Source organism: Xenopus laevis, chromosome 6S (genome assembly GCF_017654675.1).
Source record: "Xenopus laevis strain J_2021 chromosome 6S, Xenopus_laevis_v10.1, whole genome shotgun sequence".
Taxonomy (NCBI): domain Eukaryota; kingdom Metazoa; phylum Chordata; class Amphibia; order Anura; family Pipidae; genus Xenopus; species Xenopus laevis.
The window spans coordinates 34,449,470-34,471,443 of NC_054382.1; the positions used below are offsets into that span (position 1 = coordinate 34,449,470).

Below are 21,974 nucleotides of genomic sequence, written 5' to 3' on the forward strand. Positions count from 1 at the left end.
TCTCTTCATTTTCTCTTCATGCAGGAATTGGGTGTCAGATATTCTTTGACAGTTAGATCCAATATATCTTATAGGGGGGCTCCTTTTGCCTAGAAGAGTAGCTCACTCTATTAAAATCCCCAGACATCATGTCTCTCTACATGCAGGATCTGTGCAAAAGGCAGTTATTTTGTTTGTACTGGAATTAGTTATTTGAGTGAGCTCTATTTCATCTGCTAGGAAAGGAAGCCACCTATAAGATATATTGGATCTAAATATCAATGAATATCTGACACCCAACTCCTGCATGAAGAGAGAATGAAATGAGAGGATCTTTCCCTGATATGCTCACCTAAAATAGTCAATATTGGGCTTTAATAAGATTTTTGACCCTAGGGCCAAACAATCAGATTACGACAGGTAAACTTTCCTATGCACTTCCTGATTCAACGAGAAAAACAAATCTGCCCAATCGACATGTGGCCCATTTTTGGCCAGATATCAGTCGGGTGGGTCCCTCAGAGTGCCCCATACATGAGCAAACAAACCATCAAATTAGTCTAAAGAGCCCAAATCAGAAGATTAAATTTGCCCGAATATGGCCACCATAAGTACTACTGCTAGTGAGTGCCTATGTGTGTGCAAGCAAAAGTGGCCATAGACTTCGAGATCCGCTCGTTTGGCGACGAATCTCTCCCTAGTATTTCCACATTGAGGTGGGCGATATCGGCTGATCCAATCGTGGGCCCTAGGGCCCAACGATCGGATCAAAATGTATCCGATACGGGTGGTCGGATTGCGGGACCGCATAAACGCACAGATGCGACCGCTATCCAACAGGATTTTTTTTTTTATCTCAGGGAAGCCCATTGGATGGCCCCACACACGGGCCGATAAGCTGACAACTCGGTCTGTCGGCAGCTTTTATCGGCCCGTGTATGGGAGGCTTAAGAGTACTGCTGTGTTTTTGAGATGCATATGTTAGTGTGAAAGGAAGTGCTAGTATGTTTGTTATTGAGTGCTACACACTGTTTTCTAAACTGAAGTAAAAATACTTATCCACTCTTATATGCCCTGCATTGCAGTACCACTTACAAGGCATTACATATATCAGTATTCACACAGGGTGGATTTCGGAGCTAACATGTACAGCTAAAATATAGAGTGGATCTGAATGGATAGGTTTTCTCCATTGATGGCAATAACCCTAAGCCTATCTGAACCCTACCAGTCTAGCCAAACTCTTGGTTTATTAAAAACACTGCCCAAAACCGATGCCTCATGTTTCCTTTGGCTGTAGGCTCTCAAGTACAGGGTCCTTTGACATCTTCTCTTGACTATACTTGTCCAGTTCTTTGTAAATGTTTCATTTCTGTCTGTCCATACAGTGCCTGAATGTAGAGCACTTCAGAATATAATATTGTCAGACTGGACCCATTAAGGTCCACCAAGGAAACTAATACTAAAATCCCATTATCACAAATATTCTGCAGTAGTGTGAAATATGTTGGCACCAAGTGCCAGCTGCAAATGTCAGACAGGGCCCACCATGACTGATCACGAGGGCCCATTCTTAGACACAGTGATATTGGAGTTGTATGGGCCTATGGAACAAATAAGAAAGGGTTGATTAAAATGTTCCCTATGCTTGGAAGTATTCTAGTGCTATGACAGGTCCTTCTAAATCTCATTAGCATTTTATTAACTATAGTAAAAAATAGTGTGTGTTTGTGCGTGTGCCCACCTCTGGCTCTTAGTGAGCTCCGTGCCATGGCAAAATAAAAATTGAAGATGGAAGATTTGATAGTTTAAAGGTGCTATTAGGCAGAGCGGATCTTGTGGCATTCTGAGAAATATATCTATAAAACCTTCCAGCCGGGAATGCTTTCAGCTCTCTATTCTTTGTGCTCAGTGGGTGACTCAGTCGAGTGTTGCAAAATGGAAAAGTTACAACTTGCTCTTTCAGATGTAAACAGAGACTGTATTTACTGGGTGTTAAAAAGTTACAGCTTGCTTTTATTTGAAAGAACCCGCGGTAACATTTGTAATCTGTAACATTCGCTGACAGCAAGAAAATGAATGAAAAGGGGGGGGGGAAGCAAAGTAAGGCGGAAAAAAAAATCACCCCAAAGAATGTTGTCAGTAATATCATGTATTTTTTCCAAATCTCTGTTTATTGAAGTTTTCAAAAGAGGGGGGGAGAGAGGGGATACAGAAAGAAAGGGAGGGGGAGGGAGGACAGTAAAAAATTCACATTTACACTTCCATGATAATAAGTACAGGGTTATTAACAAGTCATTTCTCCTGTACATCGGGTCTGTTACAACAATGAAATCCTAGACTGGGAATAGTGAGCACAGTATAACTGTTGGGGAACATCCTTAGCAGGTTAAGAAATAGGAGATTTTCAGATCAAGTTATAAAATTCTAACCAAGGTAACCAGGTCATTCTATAGCGGTTCAGTGAGTCTTGTACCAACCCAGTAATCTCTTCCAGTTTCCTGGTCTCCTCTACTAAATTGGTCCATTCACAAATAGTGGGAGGGTCTTGTGACTTCCATTTCTTGGGGATAAGGGATATGGCTGCCCTTAGTAAGTGTTGGGAAAGGATATCTGGTATTAAACTATTGGATTTCCTGTCTAAGTGAAATAATAACAGAGTATGGTCATCATGGCCGTATTTGTAGCCGGTAATGTTGTAGATAAGGGTACAGATTTGCTCCCAATATTTAATTATTTTCGGGCAGGAAAACCAGATGTGTTTAAACGTCCCTACACCTATCCCACACCGCCAACACTTATCCGTAGAAGAGGGAAAAATGCCATGTAGCTTGGCCGGTACATAATACCATCTCGTTATGAGTTTATACTTCATTTCCCTTATCCTAGAAGCTCTAGATGACTTTTGTACATTCAACATTATTTTATGTCTAATAGTGTCAGGCAGGTTAATATTCAAATCTCGTTCCCAATGGTCGAAGAACGTGAGACTAGGAGACGCTTTATTTTGTTTCAGTAATTTGTACGTTTGAGATAAAGGCCTCAAAAATGGAAGCTTAAGCTCCAGAAAGTTTTCCCAGACAGTAGGTTGTAATGGGTGTAGTCTATGATATCCTTTGATGAGGAAGTTATGTAGCTGGTTATAACACCAGACGTCTCTCGGGTGGCAACCCCATTTCTTCTGTACGTCACCCAAGGGAACGATTTTCCCATTCTTGTAGAAATCGGAGAGTCTGGTTACCCTATTTCCGGATAAGCCCCATCTGTCAAATGCTCTAGGCTCTAGGCTAGGAGGAAAATCAGGGTTGCTTAGCAAGGGTTGTAAGGAAGGAAAGGGGCGTACCAACTTATAGATCTTACTGTATTTGTGCCATATCTCCAGGGTAGGCCGAACCGTAGGATGGGAGCAGATATCTTTGGGAACGGTCTGATTTAGGGACCAAAGTAAATTACCTAACGGTATGTTAGTTGAAGCTTGTAGCCATAATTTGTCTGTTTTTTTTAGGTACCAAAAGGAGGTGCGCACCAAGTGAACCGAAATATAATATAGGAAGACAACAGGCATGGCTAGACCACCCCTATCTTTCCGTAAAGTAAGTAAATCCAGTTTGAGTCTAGGTGTTTTATTATCCCAAATAAACTGGTTAAAAAGAGATTTAACTTGCGAGAAAAATGACCTAGGAATCTTAATAGGTATTGTCTGCAGTAAATAGAGAATCTGAGGCATGATGGACATCTTGATGGCTTGGACTTTGCCAAACCAAGATAGGCCCAGGGTCTTCCATGAGTTCAATTGAGCGGCCAACTTACTCAGCAATGGGGGGAAATTCGCCTGATAGAGATCGGACAAACTAGCAGTGATCTGTACCCCCAAGTACTTTATTTTAGTCGGGGCCCATTTAAAGGGAAAGTTCCGTGAAATTGTCGACATTACTGAGTCAGATAAATTAATATTTAGCGCTTCCGATTTACCGAGGTTAACTTTGAAGTTGGATAATTTACCGAATTTTGACAATAGGGGCATGACATTTGGGAGAGTAAGGATGGGCTTGGTTATGAATAACAGAAGGTCATCAGCAAAGGCTGCTATCTTATGTTCCGAACCACCAACGGTGAGACCTGCTATGTCCCTATTGTGTCTTATGTGGGCCAGGAGGGTCTCCATCACTAAAACAAAGAGTATAGGGGAGAGGGGGCAACCTTGTCTAGTGCCATTTCGAATTAGTATCGGGGGGGATAAAATATTATTAACTCTGACTCTGGCGGTGGGATCATGGTACAAAGCTGAAATTCTCCTAATTAGAATTTCTCCTAATCCAAAGCCCCTCAGAGTCTGGTAAAGGAAGTTCCAAGATACTCTATCGAAGGCCTTTTCGGCGTCGGTCGTCAAGAGCATCGAGGGAATTTGATGCTGTTTTGCATAGTGGATCAACAGGATAACTTTGTAGGTGTTGTCCTTACCCTCTCTGCCCTGGGTGAAGCCTGCTTGGTCAACATGAATCAGTTGGGGCAAAATATTTTTTAATCTATTAGCAATAATTTTAGCATATATTTTAATATCCACATTAATAAGGGAAATTGGCCGGTAGCTTGCACAATTCAGGGGGTCCTTGCCTTGTTTGGGAAGAACCGTAATGTGAGCCTCCTTAGCTTGGTCAGGGAATTGATTATGATCGTCAATAGACTGAAAGTAAGTTAGCAGGTGAGGAGCCAGCTCAGTAGAATAAGTTTTATAGTATAAAGAGTTGAAGCCATCTGGGCCAGGGCATTTATTTGTGGGTAGAGAGTGAATAGTATCCAAAAGTTCTGCTAGGGTGAATGGATCCTCAAGTAGTTGGTATTGTGTTTGGGACAGAGAGGGAAGGTTAGCTTCTCTGATAAAATTATCAATCTCCTGTCTGGAATTGGTGGGTAAATTGGGGTCGTCTAAACCATAGAGATCCTGGTAAAATTGTTGGAAACACTTAGTGATCTGAGGTGTTAAATGGCAAATTGATTGATTTTTATCTTTAATGGCCGGAATAAATGTGTTGGGTTGTAATCTTTTAAGGATAGTGGTGAAATGCTTTGTGCTCTTGTCTCCCAAATCATATGTTTTCTGTTTACATTTCAGGTATGCTTTGTAAGAGTATTGGTCTAAAAGTGTTTTTAACTGAATTCGTTTCTCCTCCAATAATTTAAAAGTGTTAACCGCTATTGATCGTTTGTGAGCTTGTTCCAAAGAAGCTATGTCTTTCAACAAGTCCTTAACTTTTAATTCTCTGGCTTTCTTAATTCTAGATCATAGAGCAATCAATTGGCCCCGGAGAACACATTTGTGGGATTCCCACAATATTGCGGGATTAGTGCCAGGTAAGTCATTTTCTTTAAAGTATAGTTCTATCATTTTACGAATTGCCTCTTTGTTCTCTTCTCTGAGAAATAATGAGTTGTTTAATCTCCAATTGAACTCTGGTTTACAAGAATTAGGAAAAGTAAAAGCAGCTGTGACCGGTGAGTGGTCTGATAAGGTCGCCTGCGAAATAGAAGCTTCTTTACAATACGGAAGCCAGCTGTGGGATATAAACACATAGTCTATTCTGGAATAGCACAAGTGGGTTTTGGAGTAATGGGAAAAATCTAGAGTGTGAGGGTTCAAGCATCTCCACACATCTGCCTAACTTCATTGAAAGCCTTCTTAACTTTTTTCAAACCTTTGTAGGGTATATTGCACTTCTTAGTGGATGTGTCAAGTAGAGGGTTTAAGGGTAAATTAAGGTCACCTCCGAAAATAATTATACCCTCAGCAAATCCCATTAAGGTATTCAGAAATTTACATAAAAATTGGATCTGATCAGAATTGGGGGAGTACACATTTGCTATCGTAACGGTTGCATCTGCAATTTTACCTTTCAGAATCAAATATCTCCCATCTTGATCTTTCAATTGGTCCTTTAGAACAAAGGGTAAATCTCTATGAATCAACGTCATGACTCCAGTGCATTTTTTGTTCGGATTATTGCTCGTGGCAATAATGGGAAAGTGCTTAAATTTTAAGTGAGGGAGTTTGCCCTCTTGGAAATGAGTTTCCTGAATTAAAGCAATCTTTGCCTTCAACCTGACACATTCAGTAATAATCTGCGACCGCTTTACCGGATTGTTTCATCCATTGACATTGTAATTTATAGTTTTACACTCCATAATAAAACCTTTACAGTATGGTTAGCAAAAATATACCAAGGAAACCCAGTCATATAAGCCTCTTTCAAGCTTGAATCACTTGTTAAAACCCTTGTCCTGGAGAGGGGGTGGGTGGGGAGGGTGAGGTAGCGGAGAAAAAAAGGAAGGGGCAACAAAATCAAGGCCGAGCCAGAGATAGCAAGGAAGGAACTTCCCATCTGGCTAACACAAAAAATGGCCATAGTAATGCGGGGGAGAGATTGCCAGCCGAGGGACGGCGGAGCCGGTAAGAGCAAAGAAGGATAGCCATGTCTGCACAGGGGGCTATTATCTGATTTGCCTGGGGAAAACATATGCGACATGAATACCGGGGATATAAACATATGCAAAACAATATAACGTATAACAAAGCAAGAGCAATATTAGAAATACTTTACGTATCCAACGAGCGAACGATGTCATGGAATAAAGTGTCCAGAAACAACAGTCAAACCAAACTTCAGCAAACCGGGCCAAAAGTGAATGTCAGCAAGGATCCATACATCTGCTGCCTCTTGGGACTCACTTGACCCCTCCAACTGGTGAAGCGAATCTGTCCCTAGAGTTCGTAGGTCTTGGGGTTCTCGGGGTGCGTTTGGGTGTACGCTGTGTAGACCAGTGACCTTGCAGTTCAAAGTCCATGTTGTGCTGTGGGTTGGGTTCAGTCAACCATCCTGGGAGAGGCATCAGTACAATCTGCAATTTCCGTAGAAATGGAATAGTGTTATCAGGTTGTCTGAGAATTGCTTGTCCTCCATCTTTGTTGACGATAAGAGCAAATGGGAAACCCCATCTGTATGGGATATTTTTTTCCCGTAGCATGTCAGTAATAGGTTTAAGTGATTTTCTTTTCATTAAAGTTGTTCGTGAGACATCTTGAAACAGCTTTATGGTGCATTCAGCAAAAGAGAGAGTGGGCAAGTCCTTTGCCTTAAGCAGAATCTCTTCTTTGAGCCTGAAACTATTAAAACAGCACAGCACATCTCTAGGGGCATTCAGAGGGGCCGCTTTTGGCTTCTGCACCCTATGTGCTCTTTCAATTTCCATTGTGGCATCTGGGTCTTTGCCTAGTATGCTGTTAAATATTTGTAGCAGGGCAGGAAAAATTTCATCCGAAGAGACCGTTTCAGGTAGGCCTCTCACCCTGATATTATTCCTCCTCCCTCTATTTTCCATATCTTCCAGCTGCCGCTGGAGGTCTGAAATTGTGCGGGCCTGAGTGGAAACTTGGGAGTGGAGTGAGAGGTCATTTTGGACAAGTTTGTGTTGGTTAGACTCCAAATCATCAGTGCGTCGTGCCATGTGTGACATGTCCCTTTTAATATCTTGCAGCTCACCTGTAAGTGACGCAGTCCTATTCTGCAACATCTCTTTAATATCCGCTCGAGAGGGGAGGTTAGCAAGGTAAGTGTGAATGTTTACCTCTTCATCTCCTTCCCCTTCACTCTCCGGATCCGAGGAGTCGCGCGCCATTTCGGCAAACTGTTCTCTGTCCGCATTGGCAGGCGCCATCTTGGAAAGTGCGCGATCTGCCTTTTTCCGCACAAACAGCGGTGCAAGTTCTTGTTGGGACAAAGTCTGGCGCCTAGAAAGGTGCCTTCTCCTTTTCTGGTTTACTTTTACCGGTTTTCCCCATCTTCAACGATCGGTTATAGCCCTCTTACAGTGCAGAACATACGGAGCTCTTCACAAACACAGCCGCATCACTCGGTGGCATGCCACGCCCCCCAGTAATATCATGTATTAGGCCAGATTAACTTTCATGATCCTAATTCAACTCTAGGGGGGTTATTTATCAAAGTCTGATTTTATCTTAACATTTTCTGCTACAAACTCCAGTATTAATCCGCTTGGGTTTTTTATGCTTATTTTTTATTACATTTTCCGGAAAATTTGCTTTGCGGAAAAACCCCCTGATATTTATGATTTTTTAAGATTTTTCACCTGAAAACTCAGATTTCTTATGTTTTTTGCCTGAAAACTCCAAAAACTTAGGGGTATTGCACGAAACCCAGCGCACATCAAAAAATTAGGACTTCTCCCATTGACTAATATGTAACCTCGGCATGTCTGAGATGATGGATTTTCTGATTCCATCCTTGGGGTTTAATAAATTCCGAAAAAAATCATAATTTTTTAAAAGTTTGCTGTTATTTTAAAAATCACAAATTTTTCGGGATTTTTGCATTCAGAGTTTAGTAAATAACCCCCTAGGTATCTCTGTAGACTTTGCTGAATTTTTCATTATACAAGGGGTCCATTTTAATTCATTCTGCACAGTGTTTTATGCTGTAAAATAACTTACTGTGTGTCCTAAGCAAACTATCCTCAGTTACTTACCAGATCATGTGAAAAAACAGTGACACTCCTAATAAATGTAACTTAATGAGCTGCACTCATTATACAGGTGTAGGATCTATTATCCAGAATGCATGGGTCGTGGAATTTTCTGGATAGGTGAACTTTCTGCAATTTGGATTAGCATACTTTAAGTTATTTAAAAATTAAGTAAAACTAATAGGATTGTTTTGCCACCAATATTGATTCATGCTGCTTAGTTACCATCAAGTAAAATGTATTGTTTTATCATTAAAGGAAAAAGGGAACTCATTTTTAATTATTTGATTAATATGGACTCTATAGAAGATGAGTTTCCCTTAATTCAGACGTTTCTCTATAATGGGTTTCCAGATCAGGGATTCCATGCATGTACAGGCCTGTACTTGCCATCGGGCCATTAATGGGCCAGGGAAGTGGAGCCGAATGGGAGCCAAAGCCAAGCTGAACTTGAATGAAAAGTGAAGCTGAAGAGGACCGATGCTGAATTGGACCTGAAGCAGAGCCGAACCCAAATGGGACCCAAAGCAGAGACAAAGCTGAATGGGACCCAAAGCACAGCTGAAGCAAAATGGAAGCCGAAGGGGACCCAAAACTGAATGGGACCCACAGCTGAATATGAGCTGAAGCGGAAGTCCCAGAAAAGAGCTGAAGCTGCTGTTACCTAGGAGGAAGAAGACTGCCTACCAAATTTTAAAATCAAGTTTCCACTGAACACAAAAGGTTTTTTTTTTTTTTAAATCCCTGGCCACAGTGTTTTTTTTACTTATATAGGGCCCCCCATTACTTTAATAGGGGACCCTGGCCACGTGTTTTTTTCCATTTTGTGGAGCCCTTCTAATTTGGATTCTAAAAATGTTACTGGTTTTTCATACAATCTGGTAACCTTGTGATATCAAAGCTCATAATAATGCTTAAAAGCCACAAAACACATTCTTTACCAGCCTGAACAGGAAACCCCCCTGCAGTTTCATCTACATTAATAAAAGTGGGTATCTGTTTATTTGCTCAGGAATTACCAAAGGAAAAATTCCAAAAAGAAAAGTCAGCAAGTAAAACCTTCATTGACGGAATAGGATATACTGTGACTGCAAATATACCTGTGTTTGATGTCCTTCAATCTCTTTATCAGGACCTCTTTCTTTTCTTTGGCTTTCTTTGACAGAGTCTCCCCCTTTAAAACATCCAATATAAAGGTTTCCAAGTCTAAGGAGGAATAGCAGAAAACAAACAAATCAGAATTAGGGCAACAGCAATGTAGCATGGTCAATGAAAATGGATTAGGCTCATCACTTTCAAGTCATATATTGCTACATTTTATATTTATTTTTATGGTTCTCTGTTTCAGCAAAAAGAACAGCTGATGAAGTCACATTTGTCACTGGCAGCTGTTACAGTCAAGTCAACAAATGGTCTGCTGATTATTGTATCCTCACTCATTACCTGTACTACAAACTCAGTTTACTGGCCACAGAAGATGTGTCAAGACCCAGAGACTGCTGTTGTTGGCAGTTGTTAAATCGAATTATGCCATTATGATCCTAGAGTTTGTTTCACTATTAAAAGCATTTCATCATGACCTCAATGAATACAAGCTTGATAAAGGGCCTGGTAGGCTCAAAACGATGCCTTTTTGTATGTGGGCTCAATAATTTCTTTTTGTACACTATTACAGTGTATTTCAGTGTGCAGCTGGTGGATCCTTAGTACAGAAAAAAGTGGGGGGGTTTCAGGGGGGTGAGCACTCCACAAAAGTGAGTTTGACTTCAATGAATAAAGCTTGTAGCAAAGATCCTTTTTGCGTACACTAAAGTTAGAAATATCTGTGGCGTTTGTTATATACCCTGCACTAGACAAGGAAATGAAACCACTTCCTGAAACTGGTTCTGTTGAGCAGAGAAAAATTTGTAAAAAAATTACCAGTCCAAAGATAAGCAATACAATGAACTCTCCTTATCTTAAAGCTAAAGGGATGGAAAGAAAAAATGACTTTAACTATCCATTCAGCACTTCCTAGATGTTACTGCACTCCCCACATCCCCCCCCCCCCCGTACTCTTCATCATTTAATTGTGTAGCCAGCAGGTCTGGACTGGAGTCAAAATAGGCCCTGGCATTCCAATTACAGAGAGGCCCAAACAGCCGCCACCAGCCCACTAAATAGTGAATGTCTATGGCATCTTACAGCAGCCCCTCTGGCACTTGCCAGAACCCACAGATTGCCAGCCTGGGCCTGGTAGCCAGTGCATGGGGATGAACATTGGGTTCCCCATTCTGGTGCACAAACAAGATTCTGAGATGATGCAAGGCTTGACTTAATAACAGTGTCCACAAAATGGCTCCTATCTGCTTGCTATAATTATGAATTCCCAGACTGTAGGAAACAAGATTCAAATAATTTATATTGTGTATTAAAGTTAATTTGGCTTGACTAATGTGATAAAATAAGATTCTGAATACGTTTTTGGGGTGACGGGTCCCCTTTAAGGGTTTCCTATTTAGGGTGGTGGCACACGTGGCTATTCCGGGGGGGGGGAGGATTAGTTGCCCAGCAAAAAACCTCCTCATTTTCAGATGACTAATACCTATCCGCCGGCACAAATGTGAATCGTCTGCAAGATTTCACTCTGATCGCTTTAGAATTGCCACGTGTGCCACCACACTGGCCTGGGTTTTAAGACCTTCCAACTGCCTTGATATAAATGATCTGAACTGGCACCCCATTAAATGCTCCAGATCTTGCCAAACCCCAAACCTTTTGTATCCTACCCACTTCACTTTTAGATTCTAAGTTCTACTGAGCAGGGCCCTTTTTACCTTTTTTATCAGACAACAACAGTATGCAATGTGTACGTGGATTTGCATGCAAGACTAAAACTTTTAGTAGAATTAATATCACATTAATTAATGTGAGTAACATATTTTAGCTGGCAGTTTGTACTTTAGACAATTACAGTGGTGGAACTACCGGGGGAGCAGGGGGTGCGAGCGGGCCAGGGCCCGCACCCCCTCAGGGCCCCCCGGCAGCTCACGCTCCACTGACAAAGCCGGCCAAATGCGGCCGTAATAAGGGGGCGGGGCCCGCCTGCGCATCACGCACCAGGGCCCGCCCCCCTCTAGTGACGCTTCTGGACAATTACAATGGAGAAATCAAAAACAAAAGTTATTTTGATGATATTTCATACAAATTCACATGTGAATTCCATTTGAAACAGTTATGGTACATGGTGTGTTTACTACCACAATAGCCACAATAGCATTTTCGTCTGAAAAAGTGTTAATACCGGCAGTCTGGCAGTCAGACACTGTCACACACTTGGGGGCAAATTTACTAAAGGGCGAAGTGACTAACGCTGACATAACTTCTATAGCGAAGGAGATAGACGCTATCGGTACTTTGCTCCCTAATGCTTGGTGAATTTGCACTCTGGCAAATGGACCTAACTATGCAAATTCACTAAGATGTGTATATATATATATATATAGTGAATAAAGTACCCCCTCTTGTAAATTATTGTAAAGGATATTATAAGTCACCTTGGAGTTTCATGACCATATAAAAACGCAAGGCCAAAGGCAGAGTGTTTTTATACACAGGGCTGGAACTAGGGGTAGACAGAAGTGGCACGTGCCTAGGGCTCAAAGCTTGGAGGGCGCCAGGCAAGTACCTCATATGCAGCCTACCACTAGTCCGGCAAGTGTTACCTCAGTGAAAAGTGGGTTCGCTCTTTGAAGTCAAAGTACTTTGCGCACGACCAACTTGACTGCGCAGGGGGTTGCGCGGTTACGCACGTGCAGACTTGGTTGCGCACTACTGCGGTGGGAGCTGAATTGGCCGCCCGGGTTGCCTACAGTGCCCGGCTGGCCTGGCCCGGCACTGTTTACACAGGTCATGGAACTCCAAGGTAACTTCTAATATCCTCATATTTTGCAACAGGGGGTACTTTATTTATTATAATACACAAGTTTCAGTGAGTCATGTGCAAGAAATGGCATCACCTTTTATAAATGATGACATCAGTACTCACCGTTTATAAGGATATAATTTACAATATATTCATGGCTTTTGTGTATTTTATATATTGGCAACAATACTGGCAATATTATATAAACATAAATGATACAGTTGCTGATAGGTTTCCAGTATATCACGGCTTTCAGGGTAAGCTGCTTGCTTTCTTATTGCATGGAGTAAACGTCCTACACAAATGCATATCATTTATTGAGTAATGCAAAGTGAAAAAAATCAGCACAAGTCTCCGCTATTAATTCACATTTCTTCCCTAATTTATAGTATAATTGTGCCCACTTTATTCATATGCCCAGGGCCTGACTGGTTTGCAAGAAGATCTAGTAGTGGGCTCCAAGGACAATTAGCATCCTATTTCCATCATGCATAGTAATCATAAATAAGCTAATTATTTATTTTGGTTGTAGAAAGGAATAAACATAATGCTTAGAGCTTGTAACCTGTTATCATCAGTAAATTGCAGGGATGTTGACCTTTCAGGGATGTTGAGGGCCTTGACACCTGGGTCCACAGGGAGTTTTCCTGGTGGGCTCTTTGGGTGGGAGGACTTGCTAACTTTGTAGTGTGGGGCCACATGATTACTGGTAGCTGCTATGTGTGACTGTATAAATAGTACAACTACAGTCAGAAAATTGATAAGACTCTTTTTCATCCCCCATTTTTATAATTCTGAAATCTGTCAGTCTGCTAATTTTAGCAATTAACCGAAAAATTAGCACGGGAATCAAGTTAACCAGGAAAGTCTAGCTTTGATAAGGGGGGAACGTATCAAAAATGCTAACACAAACATTCCTTCCTAAAATAGATAGCAATATTTATTTAGCTACTGTTTATATTAACAGGCTTAGCAGTCTTTAAGTTCCCTCCAGAGAGAAAAGTGCTCATGTGCTTAAAGTAAAAGTTAATACACACACTGGAGGATCCAACCAGAGATAAGTGATAATGCGCCATTTACAAATTACTTAGTGTCAATTACAGAGAGAGAAATGATTTGTGAAAAGACAGATAAAATGTACCGCAAGCACTTGGGTAAAGTGGAGCAAGGGAAAAATGTTTTAAAATGAAATACAATGTGGATGATGAATTAAACAGACCCGATAAGCTGATTTAAGGCAGGAAAAGACAACCACTGGCACTGCGTCTGTGCCAAGACTACAACTCCCAAGGTCCCTTGCCATCTTGGTGGCTAGATTTGGAATTCTAGAACTGTTGTTTTTCCAAAGGGTAAAAAAACACCTATTGATAAGATATATATTGTATTAATTAATTTGCGATGTTTCATTGTAGACAAAAACACACGCCATGACAAAATACATACTACTATAAATTACATAAGGACTTTTGCTTCAGTAGGTGACAGTAACATAATTTTCCTAATCATGTTATCAACACTTCTGGTTTAAACTCCTACTGTCATTATGTGGTCAGCTGTTGATCACTTTTTTTTCAGAGCAGCCAATGAAAAGGACATACTGGAAAAGATCTCATGGAATTGTTCTGAAAATTTATTATTTCTATTCTTTTAAAGGGATACTGTCATGGGAAAAAACATTTTTTTCAAAATGAATCAGTTAATAGTGCTGCTCCAGCAGAATTCTGCACTGAATCCATTTCTCAAAAGAGCAAACAGATTTTTTTATATTCAATTTTGAAATCTGACATGGGGCTAGACATATTGTCAATTTCCCAGCTGCCCCAAGTCATGTGACTTGTGCTCTGATAAACTTCAATCACTCTTTACTGCTGTACTGCAAGTTGGAGTGATATCACCCCTCCCTCCCCCCCCCCAGCAGCCAAACAAAAGAACAATGGGAAGGTAACCAGATAACAGCTCCCTAACACAAGATAACAGCTGCCCTGGTAAAAAAATGGTAAAAACCCATGTCCCACTGAGACACATTCAGTTACATTGAGAAGGAAAAACAGCAGCCTGCCAGAAAGCATTTCTCTCCTAAAGTGCAGGCACAAGTCGCACGACCAGGGGCAGCTGGGAAATTGACAAAATGTCTAGCCCCATGTCAGATTTCAAAATTGAATAGAAAAAAATCTGTTTGCTCTTTTGAGAAAAGGATTCCAGTGCAGAATTCTGCTGGAGCAGCACTATTAACTGATTCATTTTGAAAAAAAATTTTTTCCCATGACAGTATCCCTTTAATTCAGTAATTAAATAGAAATAGAACTATAAAACGAAAAATTGCTTTGTTGGCGTGTCTACTTCTTCCTGATCTCTCTTCCTGTAATCAGCGGAATTAGGTTAAAAAGAGATAACAAGCTTAAAGTAAACAAACATCCCCCTTGTCCCCTTTGTTGTGACTGTTTTGGTTTACAGACGAGCCAAAATTCATGAAGTGGGTTTATCCGTGCACTGTTTACCTTATTAACAACTTGACAGGGACAGCATCAATTTGGCAGCCCAACATCCCCCTTTATTAAAATAACTGCAAGAGAAAAAAGCTGCAACTTATTTATTATGAAATTTACATAAGTAAGAAACAATATATGAATATTAACACCAGTAAGGTGTAAGGGTTAATGCAAACCCTGCATCCAATATGTAACAAATAACTTTCCTGTAAACTTTACTAGCAACTGAAGGCTGCAAACTCTTACAAAGAAAAATGAGGAGCCCACCTATTTTTACTCCTAGGTGTGGCTTTTCTCCATAACTCATGCTCCTTCTACCGGGCCCCTTCCATCACTTTGGTCCCAAATTTGACCACTGCTATGCCCCACACTTCATAAGCCTATCACTGGCTCCTCCTCAGGGCTTCCTAACCCTGTCATGGCCCTGTTGTTTCCCAGTCCCTGGCTCACTCAGCACTGGCATTAATTCTCCTCCCATAGCTGCATGCAAGAACTATTAGTAATTTTAATATCTTAATCAATTTGTCTCACAAAATAATACAGATCATAGATTTATCTTGATTAAAACATTAAAAGTATGTTTAACACAAGCTATGTTTATTAAACAAGGGTGCATACAACCCTTTTTAAGGGAACAATATCAAACTGAACATCCTTGTACCACATATACACTAGAATATGTAGAAGTAGTAGCAGATTCATTGGTTTGTTTAAAAAAAAATGGTTGGTTGCCATGTTGGCATAGCAGAAAATATAAGGCCACCAATAATATTAATATCTTTGGGACTAGTTTGCCTTTTTGAAGACCAGATGGAACCATTGTCCCCATGAAACAAATCTGAGACTGCTTCTTCTAGTTCAGCTACTAATATGATTTACTTTGGTAAAGAGTTGAACTTGATGGACATGTGTCTTTCACTCTAAACTTTATTGTAACTGCAGTGTTGGACTGGAACACCAGGGGCCCACCCAAAAACATTAGACCAGGGGCCCACCAAGAGAATTTAGACCAGGGCCTACTCTCAGTACTATTATTGTTCCTCTCCTCACTCAACTTCTATTCTCCTAGTCTCTTTAGTTGTACATACTATAGCCTATTATTCCATCTATTTAGCTCCTTTGTTCTCATAGAAATAGGGAATGGCCATGAAATAGGCCAAATGTTTAGCAGCATGACGGCCCTCTGACACCTGGGCCCTCCAGGACTTTTCCTGGTATCCCTGTGGGCCAGTCCGACACTGTGTAACTGTTTATGTACCCTGCACATATACAAGAGTGGATATTTAAGGAGAGGTGCTTGTCTGACAAGAAGAATCATTTCATATTGTATCCACAGTAACATAGGCATAATTTGTTTTTGCTATGTAGGTATAAAAAAATTTCAAATATTGTCTAGGATGCACCATTTTGTTTTCTGTCAACCCATTCTACACTGTTCACACATTCTTCTGTACACTGGCATGGGTCTAGTATACAAGCCTAGTATACAAGCTCAGAACAGGTTCTTGAGCTACGACTTTGAATATGAAATTTGCCTTTGAACTTTGGTGGGTTACTGCCTCTCAGCACTGAACTATTCTTAACACTGATACATTTCTAGACCTGGTCTAAATGGAGCAGTTCTGATAGGTTAGAATAAAAAAGGGTGTTTTTCTTTACACAATACACAATAAGAAAGAATGTTAGTAGTCTCACTGATATCCACTGGAACTGCTTGAACTATAACTTAAAGAGATATTGACACCTACAATTAAACTTTTTTATATTATACAACATTGTCTTTGTATGCTATGTATAATTGTTATAATAAAGTATTTCCTGTATAAGGGGGCTGCCATATTTGTTCAGCAGAAGTCCGTTAGCATTAGAACCTATAACTAACAGTTTATGAAGGGACAGTCAGGTTGGCAAATAGTAAGGTTTAGGAAACCAAGCAACAATTCCTTACAAAAGCAAATCAGTGAAAAATGGTCCACGTTGCCTATAGGTCATTTTTTTTTGTACATTAATAATAATCTAAAAGAGTAGTATTGCATTAGGACAATGACAGCTGGGATGTTTTGTCACCTGCAATTACTAGAATGTCCCTTGTTTCACCACTGCTAATAGTTTCCTCGCAAGGAAACTTTGGAAAGTAGCCACGGTGCGTATGTTACTCTAGTGGCGATTAACATATTAGTCACTGGAGAGGAAATAAGTAGTGATTCGCGAAACGGCTCCGGTGTCTCTTTTTTGATGGCGGCAAATATTAGCGCCTGTTTCGCGAATTTATTCGCCGGCATTGAATTGTGCAAATTCGCCATGAATTCCTCGCCTGCCGAATAAATTCGCCCATCACTAGAAATAAGGGATGTTTTGTTGCCCATTATAACCATGATTAATCCTGGGTGACAAAATGTTCTGTCTGTCTTTGCCCTTACAGAGTCATGCAGATATACCAACTAGTGCCTAAAGTTTTTTAAAATACTTTCCAGCTTTCACAGAGGAGTCACTGACCCCAGCAGCCAAATAACTATTGCTCTATGAGGCTACAATTTAAGCCTTGTTACTTTTTATCTTATTACTTATCTTACTATGCAGGCCCTCTCCTAATCAAATTGATGGTCTGCTTAACAGAAAGCTAAATAATTTTAAAAAATGAAGGCCAATTCCAAATTGTCTCAGAGTAGCACTTTCTTTATTAAACCAAAAGTTAATTAAAAAAAATGTAATTCAAGGTAATGCTGACATTTTCAAACTTTCTTACTGGCTTTAACTAATGTTGCTAATTTAAATTGATGATTGGTGACATTTCTGAACTAACATTCTCTACCTATCTACCTAAGTCGATGCTGTTAAGTGACTAACTTTGGCCTATGCATTTTTGCCCATGAATTTCCATTACAGCAAAGGAATTTCATGCTTTCTAATTAATTTTTACATACATATTTTATACAGTTTTTATGTCTTTTAATTGAATATTTATTAAGTCTGTATGGGGGTGAACTATATTGAGCGATGAACTGTATGATTAGATAAATTATAAGGTGATATTAAAGTAGCCAGCCACAGTTTTAAGGGAACATTTATATGAATCATGTAATTATAGAAAACCCAGCACTTTTTTATTTTTTTATTGTCTAACCCAATTTTGGGGTTAGGATTGGCTGCTAAGGGTCTCTAGCAATGAAGGGGTTTCAACCTCACTGTATTATGCCTTTAGATTTAAATACTCTGTGATGACTGTGATCTGCTGCATTTTTTAATTCCTTCTTGACTTGATCATCCCTTGATCACAATTCTACCAAGAATGTAAGTATTGGTAGCACTGACAGCACTGCTGTCTGACTACAATCCTAAATTTAGTACTGACTTAAGCACTATCTGCAAGGATTTTGCATCTATGTGGGTTGCATAACACACTCCAAAAACATACTGACAGGTTAATTGATCCTAGGGTATTTGAATGCTGTAGAAACCATAGCATAGATTGCAAGCTCCACTTGAGCAGGGACTAATGCAAATATTAAGCAATCTATATAGAGTGCTGAATTATTTTAATATTAGAGGAATTTAATGATGTGTTCTATAGGATTTCTTTGTATTTTATCAGGGGCCAGAGCCAATGAGGTGACGTGAAAAACTCGACTCAGGCAACAGCGCCCAACAAGTTACCAGGGTTGGCGAATAGCTGCTCCTGGAAACTTTAAGAGCCAGATTTGGCTCTTCTAGTGTAAGAGGGTGCCATTGCACTCTCTGCACTAATGATACTCCCCTCTCTGGACCCCCTCCAGTTCTGAAAAGCTAAACGCTGGGGGTAATGGGGTAATGGGGGGGGCGGCAGTATTGCAGCAGCCTCAGACGGTTCTTTGTATAGAAATGCAGCTGTATTTTGTAGAAAAATAAGCATAGTGATCTTTAATTTGTGTGACATCATAATTTAAGTATTATTTAGTGTATCAACATGTGGTCTATCAACTATCATTTAATGCAACAAGTATATTAAAGAACTTGTGTTGGGTTGCAGCAAATAGTTTCAAGACACGGTTTATCTAGGGCAGGGGTAGGCAACCTGCTTGCTGTGGCTCAGTCTTGTGGCTTTGCCTGTCACATAGTCTATAGAGCCCTCGCACCTGCTGGCGGCTTCTTGAGTGTGCTACCATGGTAAGCTAACTGTTGGCTTACCACTGTCGTACACTCAAGATGCTGCCAGCAGGTTCGAGGCCTGTATAGACATCCCAGGCAAGACCATGCCGCAGCAAGATGATTCATTATGGTCGCACACTCAAAACAAGAGAGAAGCCTCCAGAGTCCAGCTGCAGCAGGTGCGAGGTCTATAGACGTGGATGTGACGCATATTTTAATGACGTCTATAGCCCTCGCCTTTAAACAGATGATAACATTTGTATTTTATAGGGCTATTCAGTGTTTAATTTTTTTCAAAGTAGGCCTACACATGCACACTGCATATTTGTTTGTTGTATTCTGTTGTTGTAACAGTTGAAAAGTTTATAAACTGTGTTATGTTTTGCGGCTCCAGACTATTTTTCTTCAGTGGAAGAGGGGGCAAAATGGCTCTTTTGATAGTAAAGGTTGCTGACCGCTGATCTAGGGTTACCAAACATAGAAAATAAAGTTGAAATTATTGTTCCTTTAGCTTATTCATTCCAAAATCAGCACAATTTCTCTTTCACTTAGTTCATTCAGGTTTTCACCTTCCTCTGAATCAACAAAATCCCTAATAAGAATTATGAGTGACAGCTTGCACTTTATGTACAGTTATCTTATTTCCCAGCCCCAATAGCTGTTACTATGTTACCTTTTATATGTCAAGCCGTGTTAAACCATAAATATGTTTTAGCATGTATTTCAAACAAGAGCATTCTGCATCTTTTTTATCAAGCATCAGTCATGTAGGCTAGAATCTGCCACTGACCCTTAAACATTTGTTCTCAGATAAAAATAAACTTCTGTCGCTCTCAGTAGAAAACATTGTTTAGCAGAGTTACCTTTCAGATGTGTTGGGGGTAATGTAAGGTGTATGCAAAACATAAGTGCTTCCCTGTCAGATAAAAGAGTTGTGGATCGGGGAACAAAATGTTTTGGCAAAGACAAATGTATCACACACTATATATATATATATATATATATATATATATATATATGTGAAAAGACCAGATTTCTAAGAGTGATTTTGTATTATTTTAGCAGGTAAGTCTCTGACAAACCCTGTCAACTACCACTCTACTAAATGTAGTAGGCCCTAAATCTCCTTGTCTGCCATTGCCCTAAGGGAAATTATAATTAGAGCATGTTACTATCTATCTGACCTTGATTTTTTTTTTTATAAAAAAAAGTAATTAAGGGATAGACGTATTCTGTCCCCCTTCCAATACATTGTTCAAGCCACTACCTGGGGGCTATGGGGATGAGACTTTAGAAACAAGAAAACTATTTAAATTTCAAGGTGGCGGTGCAGAACACATTGCTTACTAAACTTAAATTCCCAAGATACATCCAGTAGCTGAGTTGTAGCGCTAAGGCAATGTTTGTTTGGTGTTCCCTGTTTACTTGATGCTGTATTTAAATTGGTAGACAGTTTACTCTGCTGCTGTTTAGCTTTAAAGGAACCGTTCAGTGTAAAAATAAATACTAAATAAATAGATAGGCTGTGCAAAATAAAAAATGTTTCTAATATAGTTAGTTAGTCTAATATAATAGCCAGAATCCAACTTCCTGCTTTTCAGCTCCCTAACTCTGAGTTAGTCAGCGACTTGAAGGGGGACCACATGGGACATAATTGTTCAGTGAGATTGATTCTTAGCATACAGCTCAGATTCAAAAACAACAGTTATGGCCCATGTGGCCCCCTCTCAAGTCACTGATTGGTTACTGCTTGGTCACAGGGTAACCAGTCAGTGGAAAACAAGAGAGCTGAAAAGCAGGAAGTAGTGTTCTGTTCTAACACCCAGTCACTCCAGCCTTTATACATTAAATTTTTGCCTAACTATATTAGAAACATTTTTTATTTTGCACAGGCTATCCATTTACCCAGTTTTTGTTTTTATTTTTACACTGAACAATTCCTTTAAATGCCAAATGACATTTGATGCTAGGGTTCCTCTCAGCCTAGCACTGGACAGGCTATAGTAGGGTGAATGATGGGTAAGAAAGGCCTGAGTTAGTAGAAAGAAAAGAGTGTGTAACTTTATGGTTCCTTGTTTTATGGCTGTAGGGGCAGTGATCAAAGCAGGGCTGTACAGGGGAAGCAGATACAGGGATCATCAGGCCCGGATTTGTGGGCAGCAGGATTTTAGGGGGGCAGCATGCTGCCTAGCCACACCCACATTGGTTCAAAAACACTGGGGATGCGCTGGAGATACAATCATTTTTTACATTTCCTGTGCGACAATCCCCATTGCTCCAGTCCAGAGGACGTAATTTGCATGAATAAAGGGGAGGGGACAGGGGTGACAAACGGCAGTGGGCCTAGGACACTATGTAAATCTGGCCCTGGGGATCATTCAGGTAAGAAATGTATTCTATGGGAATATGGAAATGATTGCTGTATTTAAAGAACAGAGGAACATTACAAGCTTGGTGGGGTCATTAACTCATCTTTCTGTTTATCTGTGTGCCCCTTTTTCCTGCAAAGGTACCCCCCTTTCTCCACTGCAGTTCTGCAAGTGGTAATTCCTAACTCAAAATTCCACCTGTGGTTCCTCCTTTTTCTGCTGCAGTTCCACCAGCAGTACCCCCTTTATCTGCCACAGTTCCACCAGCAGTACACCCCTCTCTGCCACAGTTCCACCAGCAATACTCCCCTTATTCTGCCACAATTATACCAACAGTATCTCCTTTCTCTGCCACAGTTAAACCATTAATACCCCCCGCTGCAGTTCCAGCAGCAGTAACCCCTTTTCTGCCACAGTTCCACCAGCAGTACCCGCTTCCTCTGCCACAGTTCCACCATCAGTACTCCCCCACCACAGTTCCACCAACAGAACCCCCTACTCTTCCACAGTTCCACTAGCAGTACCCCCTTTTCTGCCACAGTTCCACCATCAGCACTCCCCCACCACAGTTCC

General features: G+C 40.5%; 1 protein-coding gene across 2 annotated transcripts in view; it reads right to left on the minus strand.

Annotated features, from left to right (window-relative positions):
• Positions 1-21,974, minus strand: part of skap2.S (src kinase associated phosphoprotein 2 S homeolog) — a 164,672-nt gene that overhangs the window by 139,362 nt on the left and 3,336 nt on the right. For both annotated transcript variants that reach the window (XM_018268770.2, NM_001094865.2), the window contains 1 exon segment: positions 9,615-9,720. In XM_018268770.2, coding sequence (XP_018124259.1) covers positions 9,615-9,720 — 106 coding nt within the window.